This window comes from Macrotis lagotis, chromosome 2 (assembly GCF_037893015.1).
Source record: "Macrotis lagotis isolate mMagLag1 chromosome 2, bilby.v1.9.chrom.fasta, whole genome shotgun sequence".
NCBI lineage: Eukaryota > Metazoa > Chordata > Mammalia > Peramelemorphia > Peramelidae > Macrotis > Macrotis lagotis.
In genome coordinates, this window is record NC_133659.1 from 23,930,974 (window position 1) to 23,950,169 (window position 19,196).

General features: G+C 43.3%; 1 protein-coding gene across 1 annotated transcript in view; it reads left to right on the plus strand.

Annotated features, from left to right (window-relative positions):
- Positions 1-358: 358 nt before the first annotated feature.
- TTC22 (tetratricopeptide repeat domain 22) overlaps positions 359-19,196 on the plus strand; it is a 33,791-nt gene continuing 14,953 nt past the window's right edge. The window contains exon 1 of the mRNA XM_074221348.1: positions 359-1,190. Within this exon, the coding sequence (XP_074077449.1) occupies positions 552-1,190 (639 nt within the window). The 5' untranslated portion in view covers positions 359-551. The remainder of the gene's footprint in view (positions 1,191-19,196) is intronic.

The following is a 19,196-nucleotide window of genomic DNA, read 5'->3' on the forward strand; positions in this document are numbered from 1 at the left end:
GGGAATCACCCCTGGGAGGGGGGTGTGGGTGGAGGACAGGGAGGGGAGCCAACAAGCCCACGGTCAGTTAATCATCCTCTGCCTGGCTAGGACCTGGGCTCAAGATCCCATTCTTCTTGTTCCGACTGTATGACCTTGGATAAGTGCTTTCCCTTCTCCCAGCTTGTGCCCTCAGCTGTAAAAGTGAGGGCATTGGATGAGATGATCGCCAAGGCCACTTTCAGTTCTGGCACTTTCTGTTGTGAGGACCTGAATTCTCCCCAGCTCTGGCAGCCGCCCAGCACCGACTGACCTTTCCATTACCCTTCCTCTAGGGAGGCCTCTCCCCTGACAAGCTCCTCCCCCAGACTTTGACAAACCTGAAGAGCCAGGTAGGAAGGCTTGGCCCTCAGGTAGAGGAGAAGGATCCTCAGGGAGTGGAGGGTAGGATCGAAGTCAGGAAGGCTCCGTGGAACTCATCTCCAGTCCCCTCATTTTACAGATGGGGACACGAGCCCGGAGAAGGGAAATCATTCCCCCAACGTAACACAGCTAGGAAACGGCAGAACTGGATGGAGGGCTTGGCACCCCCCACCATGCTCCCGGGCCTCCCTGATGCCGGGGCTCTGCCCCTGGGGGACAGCCCAGAGGAGATGTCCGAGGAGGACATTGAAGCCCTCATGGAGGAGATGGATTATCTTCCTGGCCACTTCCACCTGGACTTGAACCTGAATTTTGAGCCAGGCACCCGAGCCCCCTTCCGAGGCCGGGACATGAAGCTGCAGAGGGAGAGCCTTCGGACGGAGCTGGAGTTTGAGCCTGGGCCCCTGTGCTATGCAGTTTGGAACCTCCTGGGGGTCTTCACCTTCTACCTGGAGGAGCTGGAGCAGGCTCGAGAGCTTTTCCTGCAGGTGACCCAGAAAGCCCCAGACAACCTCAATGCTTGGGCCAACCTGGCTTATGTCTATGATCAGTTGGGTCTGGAACAAGAAGGGGCCCAATGTACCGAGATGCTGTCCAGTCTCATGGGCCTGGAGACCGAGCAGGAAGGGACCACTGAGGCAGACCTCAAGCTTCGGGCCGCCCGGTGCCTGGCCGAGCAGGGCTATGCCTCAGTCTTTGACGTGGGCTTCCTGAATGAGAACGACCAGGTCCAGAAGCTGGAGGCCGGCATCGCCCTCTTTGACAAAGGACTGGCATATGGGCAGAAGGTCAGTGACCCACCCTGGGTCTGTTCAGGGGTGCTTTGGTCCTCTGGGGAACTTAGAGGGATACTGGGATAAAGGCAGTGGTTTGGGAGATATTCCAGGAGACAAAGAGCAATGATTAAGCACCGACTGTATGGACTTATTCACTCATTCACTTACTCATTTCCAGATTTCTAAACTGAATTGGAAGTTAGAACAAAACTCTGCTTTGTGTCTTTGTCTGCCCAACACTAAGCAAAGTATCTGGCAGAGAGCAGCTAATTAGCTGACTGTGTGATTTTTTTTAGGCAAATCCTCCAGGGTCCTCAGTTTCCCTATCTGTAAAATGAGGTGATTGAGTTAGGTGGCCTCTGAGGACCTTCCAGAGGCAGATGTGGAATCTAATGATTGACTCTAGTGTTTGTTCTTAGACTAAATCCTAGGATGGATCACGCTAGCTTCGAGGGAATCCAGGAGTATTTGAGAAGACATGACCCAAGCAGGGTGGTTGTTGATTAGTCATTTCAGCTGCGTCCAACTCTCTGTGATCACATTTGGGGTTTTCCTCGTAGCAGATACTATGAAAAATTTAAAAGACCCCTCCTCCGGTCCCCAAATAACTTTCCTACTCATGTCTCATGGGAGCACTCAGGTGAACCCTCTCTCCCCAGAAATCAATTTGTACTTTTAAATTTTTATTTTTGTGAGATAAAGGGGTTAAGTGACTTATCCAAGGACACACAGCTGGTAACATCAAGTGTTTGAAGTTGGATTTGAACTTGGATTTTCCTGACTCCATGGCAGGAGCTTTATCCACTAGATCCCCCAGCTGCCCCAGATTATAATGATTTTGTGTAAATAGATGGGAATGCACATTGAATAACTGAGTGAGTGAGAGTGAGGTCTCTGAACACCCAAGGGAGTGAGAGAAGGGACAGGAAAGTGGTGTTCTAGGAAAGTGATGGAACGTCCAGGGAGTGGGAGGAGGATGCAGGCTGCTTAAGGATAGTTAAAGTCAGATTTCAAGGGGGAAGGAGAGGATGGCCAGCCAATTAGTCAGGAAGTATTTATTAGTCCCTTCATGAGTGAGGGGCAGCTTGGTGGCACAATGGAGTCAGGAGGACCTGAGTTCAAATCCTGCTTCAGGCACTTAATACTTAGCTCTGTGACCTTGGACAAGTCACTTAACTACATTGCCTTGCCCCACTCCCCACCAAAAATAAGTGGTAAGTGCTGGGTGACACATAAGGATACAGTCTCTGCCCCTCAAAAGCTGACATCTTTGGGTATAACAAGGTCTCTGCAGAGTAGGTGAAGGAAATCTCAGTCCCTCCATCCTCACAGGTATAAAACATTTTCTATTATTATCCTCTTATCATCCTTCCCTGAGCTGATTTTTCATTACTGTATAGATATAGATCCACAAATATAAATGTATGCAGAGATGTGTAGATACATATATTTATACTGATCATCAAGGCAGAGTTGCTTGTGTGTTGTCTTCCCTATCAGGATCCTAGAGGGAAGGAACCATCGTTTTTGACTTTTGCAATATCCACAATGATTAGGTCAGGGACTGATATACACTAGGAGCTTAATATATGTTTGTTGGTTTGATGATGATTCCTAAACAGGTTTGGGGCTGGACAAAATTGCTATGAAGTCCCTTCCAGCTCCAAGATGCTTAGGTTCTATTAAGGGTGGTGGTCCATTTTGTCCCTCAGACTGAGATGTCTTGGGTACAATTATTAACAGGAAAGGAAGACAGATGCATTCTGTAAATGCAAAATTCCTAGATTGTTTAGGGTACAGAACCTTCAGTGGCTCCCTATTGCCATCCCCATCAAGTTCAAATTGCTGAACCTAGGATCAAAAGCTTCCCCACAATCTGGTCCCAACTGACATGACCAGACTTATATCTTATTATTCCCTTCTTGAGTTGCAGCCCAGTTGGAATGCCCATTGCCCCTTAATACAGCCTCTGGTCTACTCCCTCCATAGCCATGAATGACCTTCCTGTTATCTCTGCCTGGTGAAATGTCACTCAAAGCTCAACCCCGGATGCCTCAGTTTCTGGGAAATCTGCCTTGATTTCCCCTAGCCAACTGTGATCTTCTTCCTTCTCATAAGCCCCATAGTCCTCTGCCAGGGCCTCTCTCGGGCTCATTTTTAGCAGATGCTCATAGATTGATGAAAAATCTTTGTTCATCTTTCTCCCTGAGCAGACTGTAAATTCCTAAAACATACTCTATCTAGACTTCTGGCCTATTTTTCTTTGGCTCTCCCCAGCTCTAAGACACAATGGTGAAAATCCATGTGCTATGTCCTGTTTTTATAGGGCCAAGGACTGGAGTTGTGATTTCACCAGAATGGGGCACTCCCTTATGAGGAAATTGCCACCACCAAGACAGGCTGCCACCTTCTCCGAAGTGAATTGCCTGGGACCTTGGAAAGGGAAGCGATTTGCTCACGGTCACCTAGCCAGAATCTTGCTGACTCAACAGCTAGCGTCCTCTCCTTGATGCCAAGCTGCCTTTCCATTCTGCCTTCTAACCTTCTCTAGGCACCAACAGAGTGCCAGTCTCTTAGCTGTTGCCACTTATCAAATCTACCATCTTATGGGTTTCCATTATAAATATTAAACAGTCTAGAAAGGTGGCCACTCCTATGCACTCTGAAGGCCTCTCCCTTTTCTACTCTCTCCCTCACCCCAGCCCTGGAGTTATACTCTTCCTGGGTCAGAATGGCAGGGTTGGCAATTAGACTTTCAAGGATCACCCAATCCAACGGGGGAAGCAGACAGGTCCATTGGGTCAGGGACTTGCAATCAGTTAATCAATCTGGGAGCTTCAGTGAATAATTACTTTGTGTTTACACACACACACATTCACACATGCACACATACACATTCACACATACACACACACGCAAACACATGCACAGGCACAATCAGCTTCAAGCTAGGGTCGAGTGGGGCAGGTTGCCTGGAGGAGGTGAGGAATAGAAATCTCATTGGAGGTCCAATCATTGGCCTCTTTGGGGGAGAGGGAAGGATAGAGAGAATGGAGAAATCTGTTTGTGGTAGACCCCATCAAGATATTGGAGAAGTGGGCTGAAGAGAGCTTAGTGGGGTGTGTTGCCTTGGGGCCCTGAGGGAGATTGAGTCAGACTGGGCAGACTCCCAAGGAACATCTCTCTGAGCTTCTAGTTCTTTCTCTGGCTTCCTCAAAAGACTTTGATCTGAGTTTGAGTTCTGACACTCCCTGACAAGATCCTTGAAGTTCTCTGAACCTGTGGGAAATGGGCTAGAATACTTAAAAATTGAGGCCAAGGAGGTAGTTCAGGGAAACAACTCTACAAACTGCAAAGTTCCATTGAAATGTGAGATATCATTTCAGCTATTGCCATCATTGTTTGTAAGGGGCCACGGTACAAGAGGGGAGAGGGAGCCCCCTTGTCATTAGTGTGACTGCCTCTGACCCTAAGGATGTTATTGTTCATCATTCATTCATCCATCCATCCCTCCATCCTAACATTCATTAAAAAATTCAAGGCTTCCCTCTGTTGCCAGAGTTTAACACATATCTCACAGTCTGGTCAGAGACAAAACATAAACAGGGCAACTCCTCCCTTACTGAGGATAACATACTAGGGAACAGCTTGAGCTCAAGAAAGTTCCATGATTTGTCCATGGACACACAGTTAGAGCCTGTCAGAGATTTTAACTCAGATCTTCCTTCTGCTCTAAGTGAGACCTTGTAGTTCCACTCAGCTTTCTCTTGAAACGGATATAGGAAGCTAATGTTGGAGACAAACTGGTGGAAAGACATCCAGAGAGTTGTAGACAGTGCTGTAGGGGCTCTGAGGAGCATATGGATGAGGATGAGGAGGGTGATGATAGTGGTAGTGATGATGATGATGGTGGTGGTGGTGGTAAAGGTGAGAATGATGATGGTGGAAATGATACTAATATTAACTACTAACATTTATAGTGCTTTATAATTTACAAAGCACTTTAGAAATATTGTTTCATTTGATTCTTATAAAAAATAGGTACAATTATTATCCCCATTTTAGAGTTGAGAAAACTGAGGCAAAACAAGCTAAGGGACTTTTCTAGAGTCACACAGCTAGTAAGTGTCCAAGGCTGGAATTGAACTCAAACTTTTGCGATTCTACATCCAGGGTTCTATCCATTTACCCAATTCACCAAGAAAGAAAAGAGAGAGCCTCTCTGGCTAGAGGGATCAACAGAGAAAATTTCACAGAGAAGGTGGCACCCAAGTTAAACTTTGAAGGAGGAAGAGGATTTCAGAGATGAGGGATGAGAATCACGCACTCTTGGATGTGGGACTAGTGTATGCAAAGGCATGGAGGTAGGACGATATGAACTACCTTTAGGAGAAAAGGAATCATCCAATGTTGAAACCAAGGAGAACAGTGGGACATAAGTCTGAAAGGGCAGGCTGAAGGCAAATGATCATCCATGAGACTAAGGAATGAGAGGTGCATCCTGGAGACAGGAAAAGGCCACTGAAGACATCTGAAAAAGGCAGAATATAAACTGGGAGGCAAGTACCTAGTTTAGCTGAAGGGTGGGAAGGGCCCCAACTGGGGTGTTATCCAGTGAGTTGATGGAAAGGACTGGATGGGAGATATGTTGTGCCTATGTCCATCAAACTTGACAACAGAATGGATATGGAGGAAAGGGGAAGGAGAGAGAAGGGTTGCAGATGACTCAGGAGCAAAATAGAATATGTACGTGGATGTCTTCTCCAGTTGGGTGTACTTCCTTTCTCTTCTTTTCCTTCTGTCCTCCTATGCCTCTGTTTCTTTCTTTTTTAGTAAACATGGCAGAGAGTTGACCTTGGAGCCAGGAAGACCTGGACTCAAGTCCTGGCTCTGACACTTATCTGTTGGCTGGGTGACCCTAGGCAAGTCCCTTACCATTTCAATTGCCTTCAGTCCATTCTAAGATTAAAAATTGAAGGGTTTCAGAGGGGGACTTTCTTGATGAAGAGTTCCTTAGAGTAGCGAAATCACAGATTCCGTCCCTCTGCCCTTCCAAAATATAACACAATGAGAGGAAGCACTGTTGCTGGGCCAAACAGGAATGACCTCAAGAAAGGAAGGGCTCTTGATTTGTGCCTTGAACAAAAGTAAGAAAATTAAGAGATAGAAATATGGAAGAAGAACACTGCAGATATTGGAGCTAACCAATGCAAAGGTAAACACGTGGAAAAGAGAAAATAGCTCAATTTGGTTGAAATATGTACTAGGTTTGGTTAATTATCATCCCCATTTTACAGCTGAAAAAAAAATGGAGGCAAAACCAGTGAAGTGACTTTTCTAAGTCACATGGCTATGAACTGTGACAAAGGACCTTAGGAAAAGGGAGTTTCCACATTGGGAGTTATATCTAAATAAAACATTTTAGTAATCTGGAAACCTAAGAAATGTTTGTTTCCTTCCTTCCTACTAACCCCACTCTCCAATACAAGTAACCATCCCTCAGAATTAAGGAGACTTGAATCCAAATTCTTCAGATACATATTTTAGTGTGACCATGGGCAAGTCCCCTAACTTCTCAGTGGACCTGGGCAACTTTCCAAAATGGGTGGTTGACATATTCACTTGTCTGAGATCCTGGAAATCAGTGGTTTGAATTTGTTTTTTTGTTTGTTTTTAAATTTAAATTTATTTTATTTTAGTACAAATGGTGTTTTTTTATACATTATTAAAATATTCTTGGTTTGAATTTAGAAAGGACTTTTTAAACTATCTAAATCAACCCCTTCCCCCAATTCTATGAATGAAGAAATTTAGACCTGGAGAATTTTCCAGGTAAATGGTTCCATACTGATTTTAATTTAGACACAAAACAAATGACAATGGCAAAAATATGAAATTGGCATATTTGAAGATCTTGGTTGGATTGATTGAAATTAGTTTTAAAATTACAGCTTCCCATTGGAAATCAGTTGACTGAAACTCATCTCATTTTTTTCATTCTTGTGCTTTGAGGGAGCCAGGAACCCCTGCTCACAGCTGCATGTCCCAACCCATCCAGACCCGTCTCCTTCTTTCTGTCCCTTGACCTTGTCTTCCCATAAATTCTCTATGGAAACTCCTCAGTGGGCCTCCAGATGGACACCAATACATCCTTAGTATGTTATGGACACAACTGGCTGCCCTCCTCTGTTACTCACACATTTCCTTGAAAAGGACTTTTAGCTTGTTCTTTATGGGAATTAACCTTCTCAGAGGTACCAGTTCTTAGCCTGCTGATAGCCATCATGCCCTTGGATAACTTATAGTTTTAAAATTTTTTTAAATATTTTATTTTTTCAATTACACATAAAAACAATTTAAACCCTTTTTTAATAATTTGAGTTTCAAATTCTCTTTTATGCACACTCCCACCCTCTCCTCTCTCCTCATTGAGAAGACAAGGAAGTTGATAAAGGTTATTAAATGTGCTCAGGCATGCAAAACATATTTCCATATTAGTCATGTTGTAAAAGAAAACAGACAAAAAAAAGGAAAATAAAGTTTTAAAAAAACATGTTTCTGTTTGTGTTCAGATTCCACCAGTTCTTTTTCGAGAGATGGATAGCATTTTTCATTATAGATTTTTCCAGATTGTCTTGGATTTTTATGTTATTGAGAATATCTAAAACAGCATACATTGTTGTTATTGTATAATGTATTCCTGGTTCTGCTCACTTCACTTTGTATCAGTTCAAATTTTTTTGAAACTATTCCCCTCATCATTTTTTTCTTTTAGTTTTTGTAAGGCAATGGGGTTAAGTGACTTGCCCAAGGCCACACAGCTAGGTAACTATTAAGTGTCTGAGGCTGGATTTGAACTCAGTTACTTCTGATTCCAGGGCTGGTGCTCTAGCCACTGTGCAACCTAGCCGCCCCTCCCCTCATCATTTCTTGTAACACTATAGTATTCCATCACAATCATATATCATAACTCGTTCAACCACTCCCCATCTCAATTTTCATTTCTTTGTGACCACTAAAAGAGCTGCTCTAAATATTTGTGTAAATCTAGATCCTTTTTCTTTTAAAAAAAATCTTTTGGGGGGCGGCTAGGTGGTGTAGTGGATAAAGGGTGGCTAGGGATAAAGGGCTAGGGCCCTGGAGTCAGGAGTACCTGGGTTCAAATCCAGTCTCAGACACTTAATAATTACCTAGCTGTGTGGTCTTGAGCAAGCCACTTAGGCCTGTTTGCCTTGCAAAAAAAAAAATCTTTTTGGGATACAGACTTAGTAGTGATATTTCTGGGTCAAAGCCTATGGCCATAGTTCCAAATTGCTTTCCAGAAAGGTTGGATCAGTTCACAATTCCACCAACAGTACACTAATGTTCCAATTTTCCCACATCTCCTCCAACATTTGTCATTTTCCTTTTTTTGTCATATTAGCCAATCTGATAAGTGTGAAGTGATACCTCAAAATTGTTTTAATTTATATTGACTAATCAATAGTGATTTAGAACATTTTTTCATGTGACTATATATAGCTTTGATTTCTTATCTGAAAACTGCCTCTTCATATCAGTTGACCATTTATTAATTGGGGAATGACTCATGTTCTTTTTAAATCTGACTCAGTTTTCTGCAGATTTGAAAAATGAGATCTTTCCTTCTAATTTTGGCAACACTGATTTTGTCTGTGCAAGAACTTTTAATTTAATTATTCAAAATGATCCATTTTATGTCCCATAATGCTCTTTCTTCTTGTCACTTACAGTTTAGATTCTTTTGAGATGTTATGTAACCCAAAACTAAAAATTGGAAGGCTCTTCAGAATTCATTTAGTATATCTTCTTCCTTTTCTAGATGAGGAAACTGAGGCCCAGAGAAGTTAGTTGACTGCCACAGGTAGTAAGAGGCAGAGCTGGGATTAAAACTCAAGTGAATTCAGTATACTTTCCACAGCACCATGTTATCTCTTTCTGTTCCATATAATAATACATGGAGAAGGGTCAGGAATTCCATAAAATAGTTATTTCATTTCATACATACACATGAACATACACACAAGCCCTCTCCACAACATACTTGTTTCTTATTTGTGACTAGCCCTTAACTGTTTTCATCCCTCTATGAGCAGCAGAACCTAGATTTAAAAAACAAAACAAAATAAAAAGTCTTCCTGGCCCCATCTCTGCTAAGAGAATGCCTCGAACCCTGTTATTGTCAGAGGATGAGTCGTGAAGATGAAACTTAGGCCCTCCCTGTTGTGGGGGTCAGCAGACTAGAAAGGGGAGGAGGACTGGAGGGGGAGCAGGGAGGAGCTCTGTTGGATTCCCAGTTTTGCCTCTGGCAGCTGCACAAATAAAGGTGTGGTTGTACCAAACGTACAGCCTGTTGGGGAAGGCAGAAGTCAAGGCCCTCTCGGGGTCAATGTCCTAGACTCTGAGCTGTGGTCATCAAGGAAGTAGCTTCTGAGCTAGGGGAGAGAAAGTATAACACAGACCTGGAGAACATTCACAGGGGGAGGGGAAGAGGGAGAGGGAGGAAGAGGAAGAGAGGGATGTATAGAAAGGGGACTGCGAGCACGGAAGGAATGATAGTCATAGGACCTTTGACTTCCAAGGGGTTTGAACTGGGAAAAGGACCCTTAAATTCAGAATCATGGAGACTCGAGTCTGCCCATTCTTGACCAAGAACCCCTCCCAAGACCATCTAGACAAGCCTACTGCTGAAGGCGCCCAATAAAGAAGACCTCACTATTCCAACCCACTTTAGAGCAGCCTTGATTGCTAGCTCCAGATTGCTCCCACCAGCTTCAGTTGCTTCATCTCAACACCAGGAACAGTGCTTCAGCACCCAAGCTGCTCAAAAGTCTGGTTTGTAGATCTAAGTTGTCAAGTGACCTTCCCTCCCCTCTAGAATTTTTCACGACCGGGAAATATCCCTCCCATTTGTTCCCTTGCTGGACAGCTCTAATCAGTAAGGAATTCAGTGTTACAGCTTTCCCAAGGTTTTCCTCCCCCACCCCACCCCCACTACCAGTCCCATCATTCCTGGTTCTGCCCCCTGGGGCCAATCTAGATGGTGTTTCCTCATCAGACTCCTAATCTGAATGAATAATCTCCATGTTCTCTTTCAGATCTAACACTACAATCAAAGCTACCCTCCACATGCCATTGAGTCATTCAGAAGTGTCTTGCTCTAGGTGACCCAATGGATTGTCCATTGGGTTTTTCTTGGTAAAGATACTGGCATGGTTTGCCATTTCCTTCTCCAGTGTTTTTCTCATTTTACAGGTGAAGAACTGAGGCAATTAGGGGTTAAACAACTCACCCAGGGTCACGCAGCTAGTTAATGTCTGAGGCTGAATTTGAACTCAGTTCTTCCTACCTCCAGGCCCAGTACTCTACTGTTCCACCTAGCTGCCCATCATCCACATGACGGTTCTTCAAAGATAGATTTGGACCAGACTAAAAGACCCCACATTCTTACATGAATCCTCACATGGTATTGAGTTCCTTTACCATAAGGCAGTCATCAGTGAGCATTTATTGAGCTCCTTCTGTATCCATCAAGGTTGCCCTTCTCTAACTGTCCTCCAGTTTATCAGCCTTCATTTCAAAATGTGAGATGAGGTTCTGATCGTATTAATTCCAGACACAGTCTGACCAGGGTAGAGGACAAAGGGACTTTGTGGTGGTCCAAGATGTCACACCTTTCTCAATATAGCCATTACCTTTTTAGGCTACCACATTGATTTATAATAATCCACACAGCAGTCCAACAAAACCCCCAAATCCTCTTCAGATGAGCTTCTTTCAAGCTGTGCCACCCTGTTTTTGAATAGATGTTCTTTCATAGGGAAGGAAATTGAGGCCTCTAGACAGCTGATCATATATTTTAAAAATTAGTGTTGTGGAACTTTAAATTTATCATAAAAATCACAAAATGAAGAGGCCTTTGGGAGAAGGTAGAAAAGTAGATTTAAACCAGAAGACTTCCCATTAGTATTTTTTTAGGTTTTTTTTTTTTGCTAGGCAATGGGGTTAAGTGACTTGCCCAAGGCCACACAGCTAGGTAATTATTAAGTGTCTGAGACCAGATTTGAACTCAGGTACTCCTGATTCCAGGGCTGGTGCTCTATCCACTGAGCCACCTAGCTGCCCCAACTTCCCATTAGTATTACAAAAGGGTGAGGAAAGTGTCTGGTGAGATCAGTGAATTAGGATGGTTTCCTAGTGCGAGCTTTGGGGATTCCAGGTCTTTTTCTGAGATGCTCTGGTTGTCTGGATGCTGATTCTTCTTTCCTTGACTTGCTTCCACTGTCATTCTCCTGCCCTCTACACACACACACACACACACACACACACACACACACACACACAGCAAACCACTTTCCATGCTGACCCTGATCCTATCCTTCAATGGCCAATGAAATTCTGGAGTGTGGAGACATTCACAATTAGCCATCTCAGAATGCTGAGGATCACAAGGATTTCCATTTAATGATTTTCCTGGTTGCACACTTAATTGGGGGTTAGTAGTCAAGAGGCCTGTCAGATTTAGGGGTAGTCTCTGCAGAAATAGAACCATAGAAGTAAAGTTGGAAGGGATCCTAGAGGTCACCTAGTCTAACCTCTTCATTTTACAAGTAAAGAAACTGAGGCTTTGTGATAGGAAGAGGCCAGTTCCGTTCACCAAGAATGGATTAAATACACCTGAGTCTACAACAACAAAAACAAAACAATCTCTGCCCTCTAGGAGTTTACATTCTATCAGAGGGTATAAAATCATGAACATAGAAAAAGATCGACATATTTAAATTAAATACAAATGAATTTTGAGGGAGATGATGGGGAGCAATAACGAGGGGAATACAGGGAGCAAGCAGGGGAGGTCATGTGGAGCAAAGGACATTTTAGCAAAAAGGCAGAGATGAAGAGGTAGAACTTGGACGTGGGGAGAAAGAACATGGCTTTCCTTGGAAATGGGGTGGAGATAGTTCCATCTTCCTAGTTGTGTCTTGGGTCTTAAGCATTCCTCTTTCCATAATATTTCTTAATCATCAGTTTTCTTATCTTTACTTATTTTTCAGGTCTTACTTCCTGGATTGTCATGACCAGGCCATGTGAATGCTAGAAGGCATGTGGGGGGAGGCTTCTTTCTCTGGGGTCCGGGTAATGAAGTAATGTTCTTCAAAGACCTCAGGGGAACCTCTAGTTAGGGGACAGCACCTGAATTTCTGAGCAGGTTTTTCTGGCTAAACCTCTTCCCTAATGTCCACAGGCTTCTGGCAACCTCTTTATGCTGATCTAGGCTGAAAAACATGCTTACAGGAGCTTTTCTTTACATGCCTAGATCATTTCTCAGTCTGGTGCTCTTTCTTCTTTCCTTACTGGAGAAGTTGCTTTGAGGGAGCCCAGTTATTTCCTCTATTTATTCCATTCTATTTCCTCTTGGCCACCTTAGGGAAGAAAGTCGAGGGTCAAGTCACATGCAAGAGGCAGAGGAAATAGAATGTTGTATATGAAGAACTAAAAATAGGTCATTTTGACTGGAGCATCAAATGTAAGGGAATAATGGGAAATCAGGTCGGACAAGTTATATGGAAGCCAATTGAGAAAGGTTTAAATATCAAGTAAGGGAGTTTGTATTTTATTGTATTGTATTGCTTGGGGGGTGATAGGGAGCCCCTCAACTCTTTGAGAAGTGAAGTAATATAGCTAGACATTCTTTAGGAATATCAATGTGTGGAGGATGGGCAGTAATTAATCACCAAGGAGTTAGCTTCCTCTCTGGGCTTACCTAAACTGCACCTTAAAAAATCAGATGACACCTGTGGCTGGAACCCTACTGTTCCATTATGGGAGAACCTGTTTTTCTCTGTTGGCAGAACAGGATACAATAGGATATCACACAGCAAGGGCAGAGGATAACCAGAAAGCTTCCCCAGAATCTTTTCTGTACTCAAAGTTGACCAAGGCTCTCACTATGTTGGAGGAGCCTGTGGTGAACTTATGGGCAGGAAATGGTTGAGATGTTGGTAGGCTTCAATCTGTATCATTGGAGGGAGTGTTCTCACCACTGAGGTCACAGATCCATTGACATCTTTTGAGTGTTTGACTGGAAGATGAATTGGAGGGCAGGGAGAAATCAGGTGAGAGACAAATGATCAGAGAACCAGAGAACCCTGGAATGAGATGTGAAAGAAACCTTTAAGCTTACCTCCCTCATGTTACACATGAGGAATCTGGAGCACAGAGAGGCAAGGGTCACACAGCCAGTATTGGCTAAACTGAGATTTGAACCCAAATGTTCTTGCACTCTGCCCATGGTTCTTCTCATGAAAAAGGGAGGTGATCACTCAAAAAGTGACGAGGTCCAAACTAGGGTGGTGGCTGTATGAGTGGAGAGACAGGAATTGGTGGTGGGGATGTTGCAGAGATACAGAGGAGATTATTGAGTAAGAGGGAGGTCCCATGTTTGATGCTGACATAATGAACTGGGGTGCCCAAAGGAATGATGCTTGTCTTGAAATCAGGATAAGAAAACAAGCTCCATTTTGGATATATTATGGGCAGGAGGTGGAGAGATGAAGGCTGGGAATGTCAATCTGAGAGTCATCAGCAAAGATGATCATTGAACCCATGGGAAGTGATGAGGTCTCTCAGGAAGTGAAGAGAAGCCAGGGCAGAGAGCTGGGGCAGGGGATCTTGGTGGGGGGGGGGGTATGAAAAAGAATAATAATCCTGTAATAGAAACCGAAAGAAAGAAGAAAATAATTGTATAATACTGACCATGTAGCGGGGTTACAAACATCATCTCTTTCATTCCTAACAACTCAACAAAGTAGGAGTTTTTATTATCCCCATTTTACAGTTCAGGAAAACTGAGACAAATAAAGGTTAAGTGACTTGCCCAAAGTCATAGGTGCCTGAGGTTGGATTTGAATGCTGGACTCAGCACTCATCCCCTGTGCAAACAGTTGACAAAGAACAGATGGTCAGAAAAGCAGAAGAGAATAAGGCCAGGAAAGCACAAGGAGGTGAGTGCAGCCTAGAATGGGAGATGATTAATACTGTCAAAAGCTGCAGGGAAGAGCATCAACCTGGAATCAGAAGGATCTGAGTTCAAATATGACCTCAGCCTCCAAAGGCTGTGTAACTCTGGATGAATCATTTAACCTCCATTGCCTCAAAAGAGATGGGGCGTGGGAAAGTCCATGGTGTGAAGCCATTGAGAGATCATGAGTGACCAAGAGAGAACAAATGCAGCGGAGTGACTGAGAACAACGATTCCGAAGCCATCACACTCTCAAACATGTTTCAGCTTGTAGTGCTGACTCTCCAAAGCAGGCCGGGCCACTCCCAAGGTGCTACCTGCTTTCACTCTTCACTGCATTCAATTTGAGAACCCAACAAACTCTTCCTGCCCCAATGATGTCATAAGGTGGAAGCCCGAGTACAGCCCTTCCTATCTGCCTTGCTGGGCCTAGGGAGGGAGTATGGTATATGGTAAAGTTCATTTACCCTGAAACTGAAGGATCTCGATTCAAATCGTGCCTCTGGGTGACACTGGGCAAATCTCCTGACCGTTCCAGGCCTCAGTTTCTTCATCTGTAAAATAAGAACATTAGACCAAGTGGCCTGAGTTCTATTCCAGTTATAATTTTGATTCTATATCCTATATCCCAAGTCATCAAACCTCCCTGGACCTCAGATTCTTCATCCATATGATGAGGGAATTGTAGTTGATGGCTTCAGAGGTTCCCTCCCCCCACCTCAAAGATCCCAGACCAGGAAAGTCCTCCCAAAAGGTTTTAATAAAGTCTTTCTCATGGGATAGAAGCCAAGACACTAGTCCAGACATCTGAGATCCCTGGCAGCTTTCTGCTCCCTCCCCATTGTCTGGAAATAAGGATCACTCCACCAACAAAGGCTTCATGACTCCATTGTGGTCATTTTCACATCTGGAGAAAGTCCAGGGACTCTCTGGGACTGCATTTAGTCCCAGATGTCATAGTTTAGGAAATTTCGTTGACAAGTTGGATCCTGCCCAGAGCAGCAATGAGGTGGGAAGGTAAATGGAGACCATCTTGTACAAAGCCTGGCCAGTGGAATTCATTTAGAGGGCGTTTGGCCAAGAGAAGACTAAAGGGAGAGCCAATAGCCCCTCCAAGTATTGGAATGGATGTCATCGGGAAGGGGGGGAGGGGATTCCAGAAGGCAGAACTACAGAGAAACGGGGTGGGGGGAACTGAAGAGATACAGACACTGGCACTAATACTTGCACTCCTTGCCATTAGGGCTATCCAACAATCAAGCATCAACAGGTGACTCCCATGTGCAACAATGGAACAGGTTGTCTCCTAAGGTTGTGAGATCCCGGTCATTGGAGGTTTTCAAACTGGGCTTGGATGACCTCTTCAATTCAACAACCAGTTACAATAGTGCTTACTGTACCATAGTTACAGACCTTTGAGCTTGGTACTGAGTGGAAAACCAAGATTAGATAAGGGAAATATTTAGCTAGACGTAAGTAGACGAGTATAACAATCCTTGCTCTTCTAAAGATTGGCATTGGCTGCCCCAGGCAGTTGTGGGCTCTGCTCTTCTCTCTCTGGCGTTCTAACAGAGCCAGAAGAAGGAACTCCTTTAGAGTGGCATAGGGGGTCTTCCTGCTGGATTGCAGTGGAGGCTGGGTAGCTGCCGAGATCTTTCTTTTTTTTTTTTTTTTTTTTTAGGATTTTGCAAGGCAGTGGGGTTAAGTGGCTTGCCCAAGGCCACACAGCTAGGTAATTATTAAGTGTCTGAAGCCAGATTTGAACTCAGGTATTCCTGACTCCTGGACCGGTGCTCTACACTGTGCCATCTAGCTGTCCCCCGAGATCTCTTTCACTTGAATTTTTCAGGATTCTGGTGTTGGGCTCATTTTCTGACTTAGTTTCTTTTTCTGTATTTCTTGGTCTCCCTCAAAGAGTTGCTGCACTTGGTAAATCAATCGATGAACAAATATTTATTTAGCTCCTACTGTGTCCCATATACTGAGACTGTGTCTGTGGTAGGTACTGAGAATCTAAGTGCAAAGTATGAAATACCTCCCTTCTCATAAGAAGCACGCACGTTAATGGAGGAAAGACAACCAGGAACTAAACAAGGGCACAGGTTAGATCCTAGCAGGCAAGAGGAGTAGAACAGTCACCTAAAGTTCTTTGCAAATAAAATTTATTATTGCTGTTAAGAAATAAAATCTATCCCCTGTTTTCCAGTAGATAGGTAGACATTGAATACCTCATTTCAGACTCACAGATGGAAGATGCTATTATTATTCTTATTTTACAGATGAGGAAACTGAGGCAGACAGAAGTTAAGTGACTTGCCCAGGGTCACACAACCAAACTGAGGCTGGATTCAAACTCAGATCTTCCCCACTCAGCTTCATGCTGTATGTTTGCCACCTAGCTGTCCCTAACTCTAATCCTAAAGAAAAATGATCCTTTAGAATAACCCTCTAATGAAATTCTTAAGGCATATACTTGTACCCTTTCTGGTCAACTCAATTATTCACATTCTAGACGCCCCCCTACTTTCATATAATGGGTTACATTAATCATGAACCCATGTTAGAATGTTAACAAGTCAAAACCTCTCCAAAGCTTCACTCTGTCAAATCCTCCAGTTCTTTGTGCTTGGTTCCTGGAGATTCATGTTGACTTGAAATCAAAGCCTCTGTGTTTCTATTGCTTGACCTTACTCAGGAGAGTGACCTCTGGTCTTTTCTGTTTTTTCTCTAGCTCTTCTCTTAGATGTCCTTTAGACAGAGAGGGTTTCTCTGTGGCTCCAACTTACTAAGAGAGGAGTGAAGCAGCCCCCTCCCATCTCTCCTCCAGAGGAGGTCTGTTTGGTTCAATGTATTCCCCAATAGTTTTTTAGTTATGTAATAACCTTTTCCTGTTGCTATTAGCTGTGGTTACTTCTGCAGTCAGAAAGTTATAAAGACACAGTCCTCCCAGAACAAAAGACAAACGTTCAATTAGAATTCTAAGACATTTCATCCCTGGGACTGAAGTGAGGGAAATTAGAGCTTTGCTAATGACATTAAATGGAAACTCAAAGACTGTAAAACCCAACCTTGGCCAGTTGCTTAAAGAATCCTGGGTCTTTGAACTGCAACCCACCAGTCCCATATGTCCAAGGTCACACAGATAATCAATGGCAGAACAAGACTTGCTGCTTGGGAAATTCATGCTGTTTTATCCAAAGGGTGAACTGAGAACATGAATGGGTTTGGGAACTGTCATGACACTTACCCTCCTCATAATTCTTGTTATGGAAATTTTATTTTTTCAAGGAATCTGGCAACCACCCCTGCAATTTAAGTATATTGCTGCCAGGTGGCAGTCAAACATGTGCCTTGGAAACCCATCTTGACTTCTACGGAAGTAACTCTAAGCATGTACCCTACTCATGGTGATCAAAGAAGTTTTTTAAATGCTGTTCAATTTAACATACATTTATTAGGTGCCTGCCTCATGCCAGGTCCTCTGCTTGGGGACTGGAGATGCTGAGATGAAAAGTGGCATTGGTTCCTACCCTAGAGAACAATACGTGATAATGATTATTGGAAATTTGTGTTGGTGGAAATGCCAACTGATATGGAAAATCATATGAAAAGAAGGGAGGAAGGGACTGTGTCTGTGCAGACTGGAGCAGATACAAGGAGGAGGGAAGACAAGTATCTGAATGAAGGGTTGGCTTGGGGTGGGAAGAGTCTGTGGGGACCTAGCTGGCCAGACATCCATGGCCATAGTCAGCACATAACAATGGTTATCATTTACATTGCACTTAAAGGCTGGTTTTTACATTTATTTCATTTGGTCCTCTTCTTCCTTCTTTCCTCTTTGCATTTGATCATCAATCTAGTCTTCCTCCCTTCAGCTAATTTGGAGAGAGAGATCTGGGGAGAGAAGTAGGAGACAGTTAAGTATTTGATAAGAATGATGTAAAAAAAGATTTTAGTGCCAGATTTGTTTCAAGATTGATATTTTTAAAAGTTTTTTTGTTTTTGTTTTTGCAAGACAACAGGGTTGAGGGACTTGCCCAAAGTCATACAGCTAAGTAAGTATTAAGTGTCTGAGGTCAGATTTGAACTCAGTTCCTCCTGACTCTAGGGCTGTGTATCCACTGCAACACCTAGCTGCCCTTATTTTTTTTTAAGGCTTGATGAAGTTTCTGATTCAGATGAGTCCAAAAGCTTCAGACTTAGATATTAAGGAAAATGCTTTCTTAACATTTCTAAAAGAGAGATAGGATAGGGGAGGTGGTAGATGGATCTTAGTGTATGCCTGAACCAATTGGATAAACATGCTATGTGCCACTAACTGTCTTTTGGAAGAAAAAATATGTACTCACAACACATTTTTAGTTTAATTTGCATAAATATTATTTTTACCATCTCTTTCTTAAGTTCAGACAATCAACAGAACAATAAATCAAGCCATGATTTGTAGTGTTAACTAATTTCCGAGATATAAATGCTCACACTAAAAATTTAACAATCAGCTCACTGTATGAGTTGGTTCCAGCACATCCTTACATGTATGTAGGTCTTTATCCAAGTCATTGATAAAAATGATAATCTGTTCAGTGAGAAGCATAGATCCCTGGGGAACTCCACTAGAGACCTCCTGCCAAGTTCACATGGAATGACTTATTCACTCTTGCCCAGGCATCACCATTCAACCAGTTCTGACTCCATCCAGTTTCACTGACCTACTTCTCTCCATATTGTCCACAAGAACAGTTCTGTCATTGTCATTGTCACAGACTTAATAATTTCTAGGTAACCTTTATCTCTAGCATTCGCTCGATATAACAGGAAAGCAGTGAGGAAAGCGAAAATTTGAGATGAATCAGAAGATCCGTGTGCAAATTCTGACTCTGATATTTCTGGACTTACATGACCAAAGCAGTCAGTAGTTCTCTGGACCCCAGTTCTTTCATCTATAAAATGAGGAACCTCTAAAGTTCCCTTTCACTTTG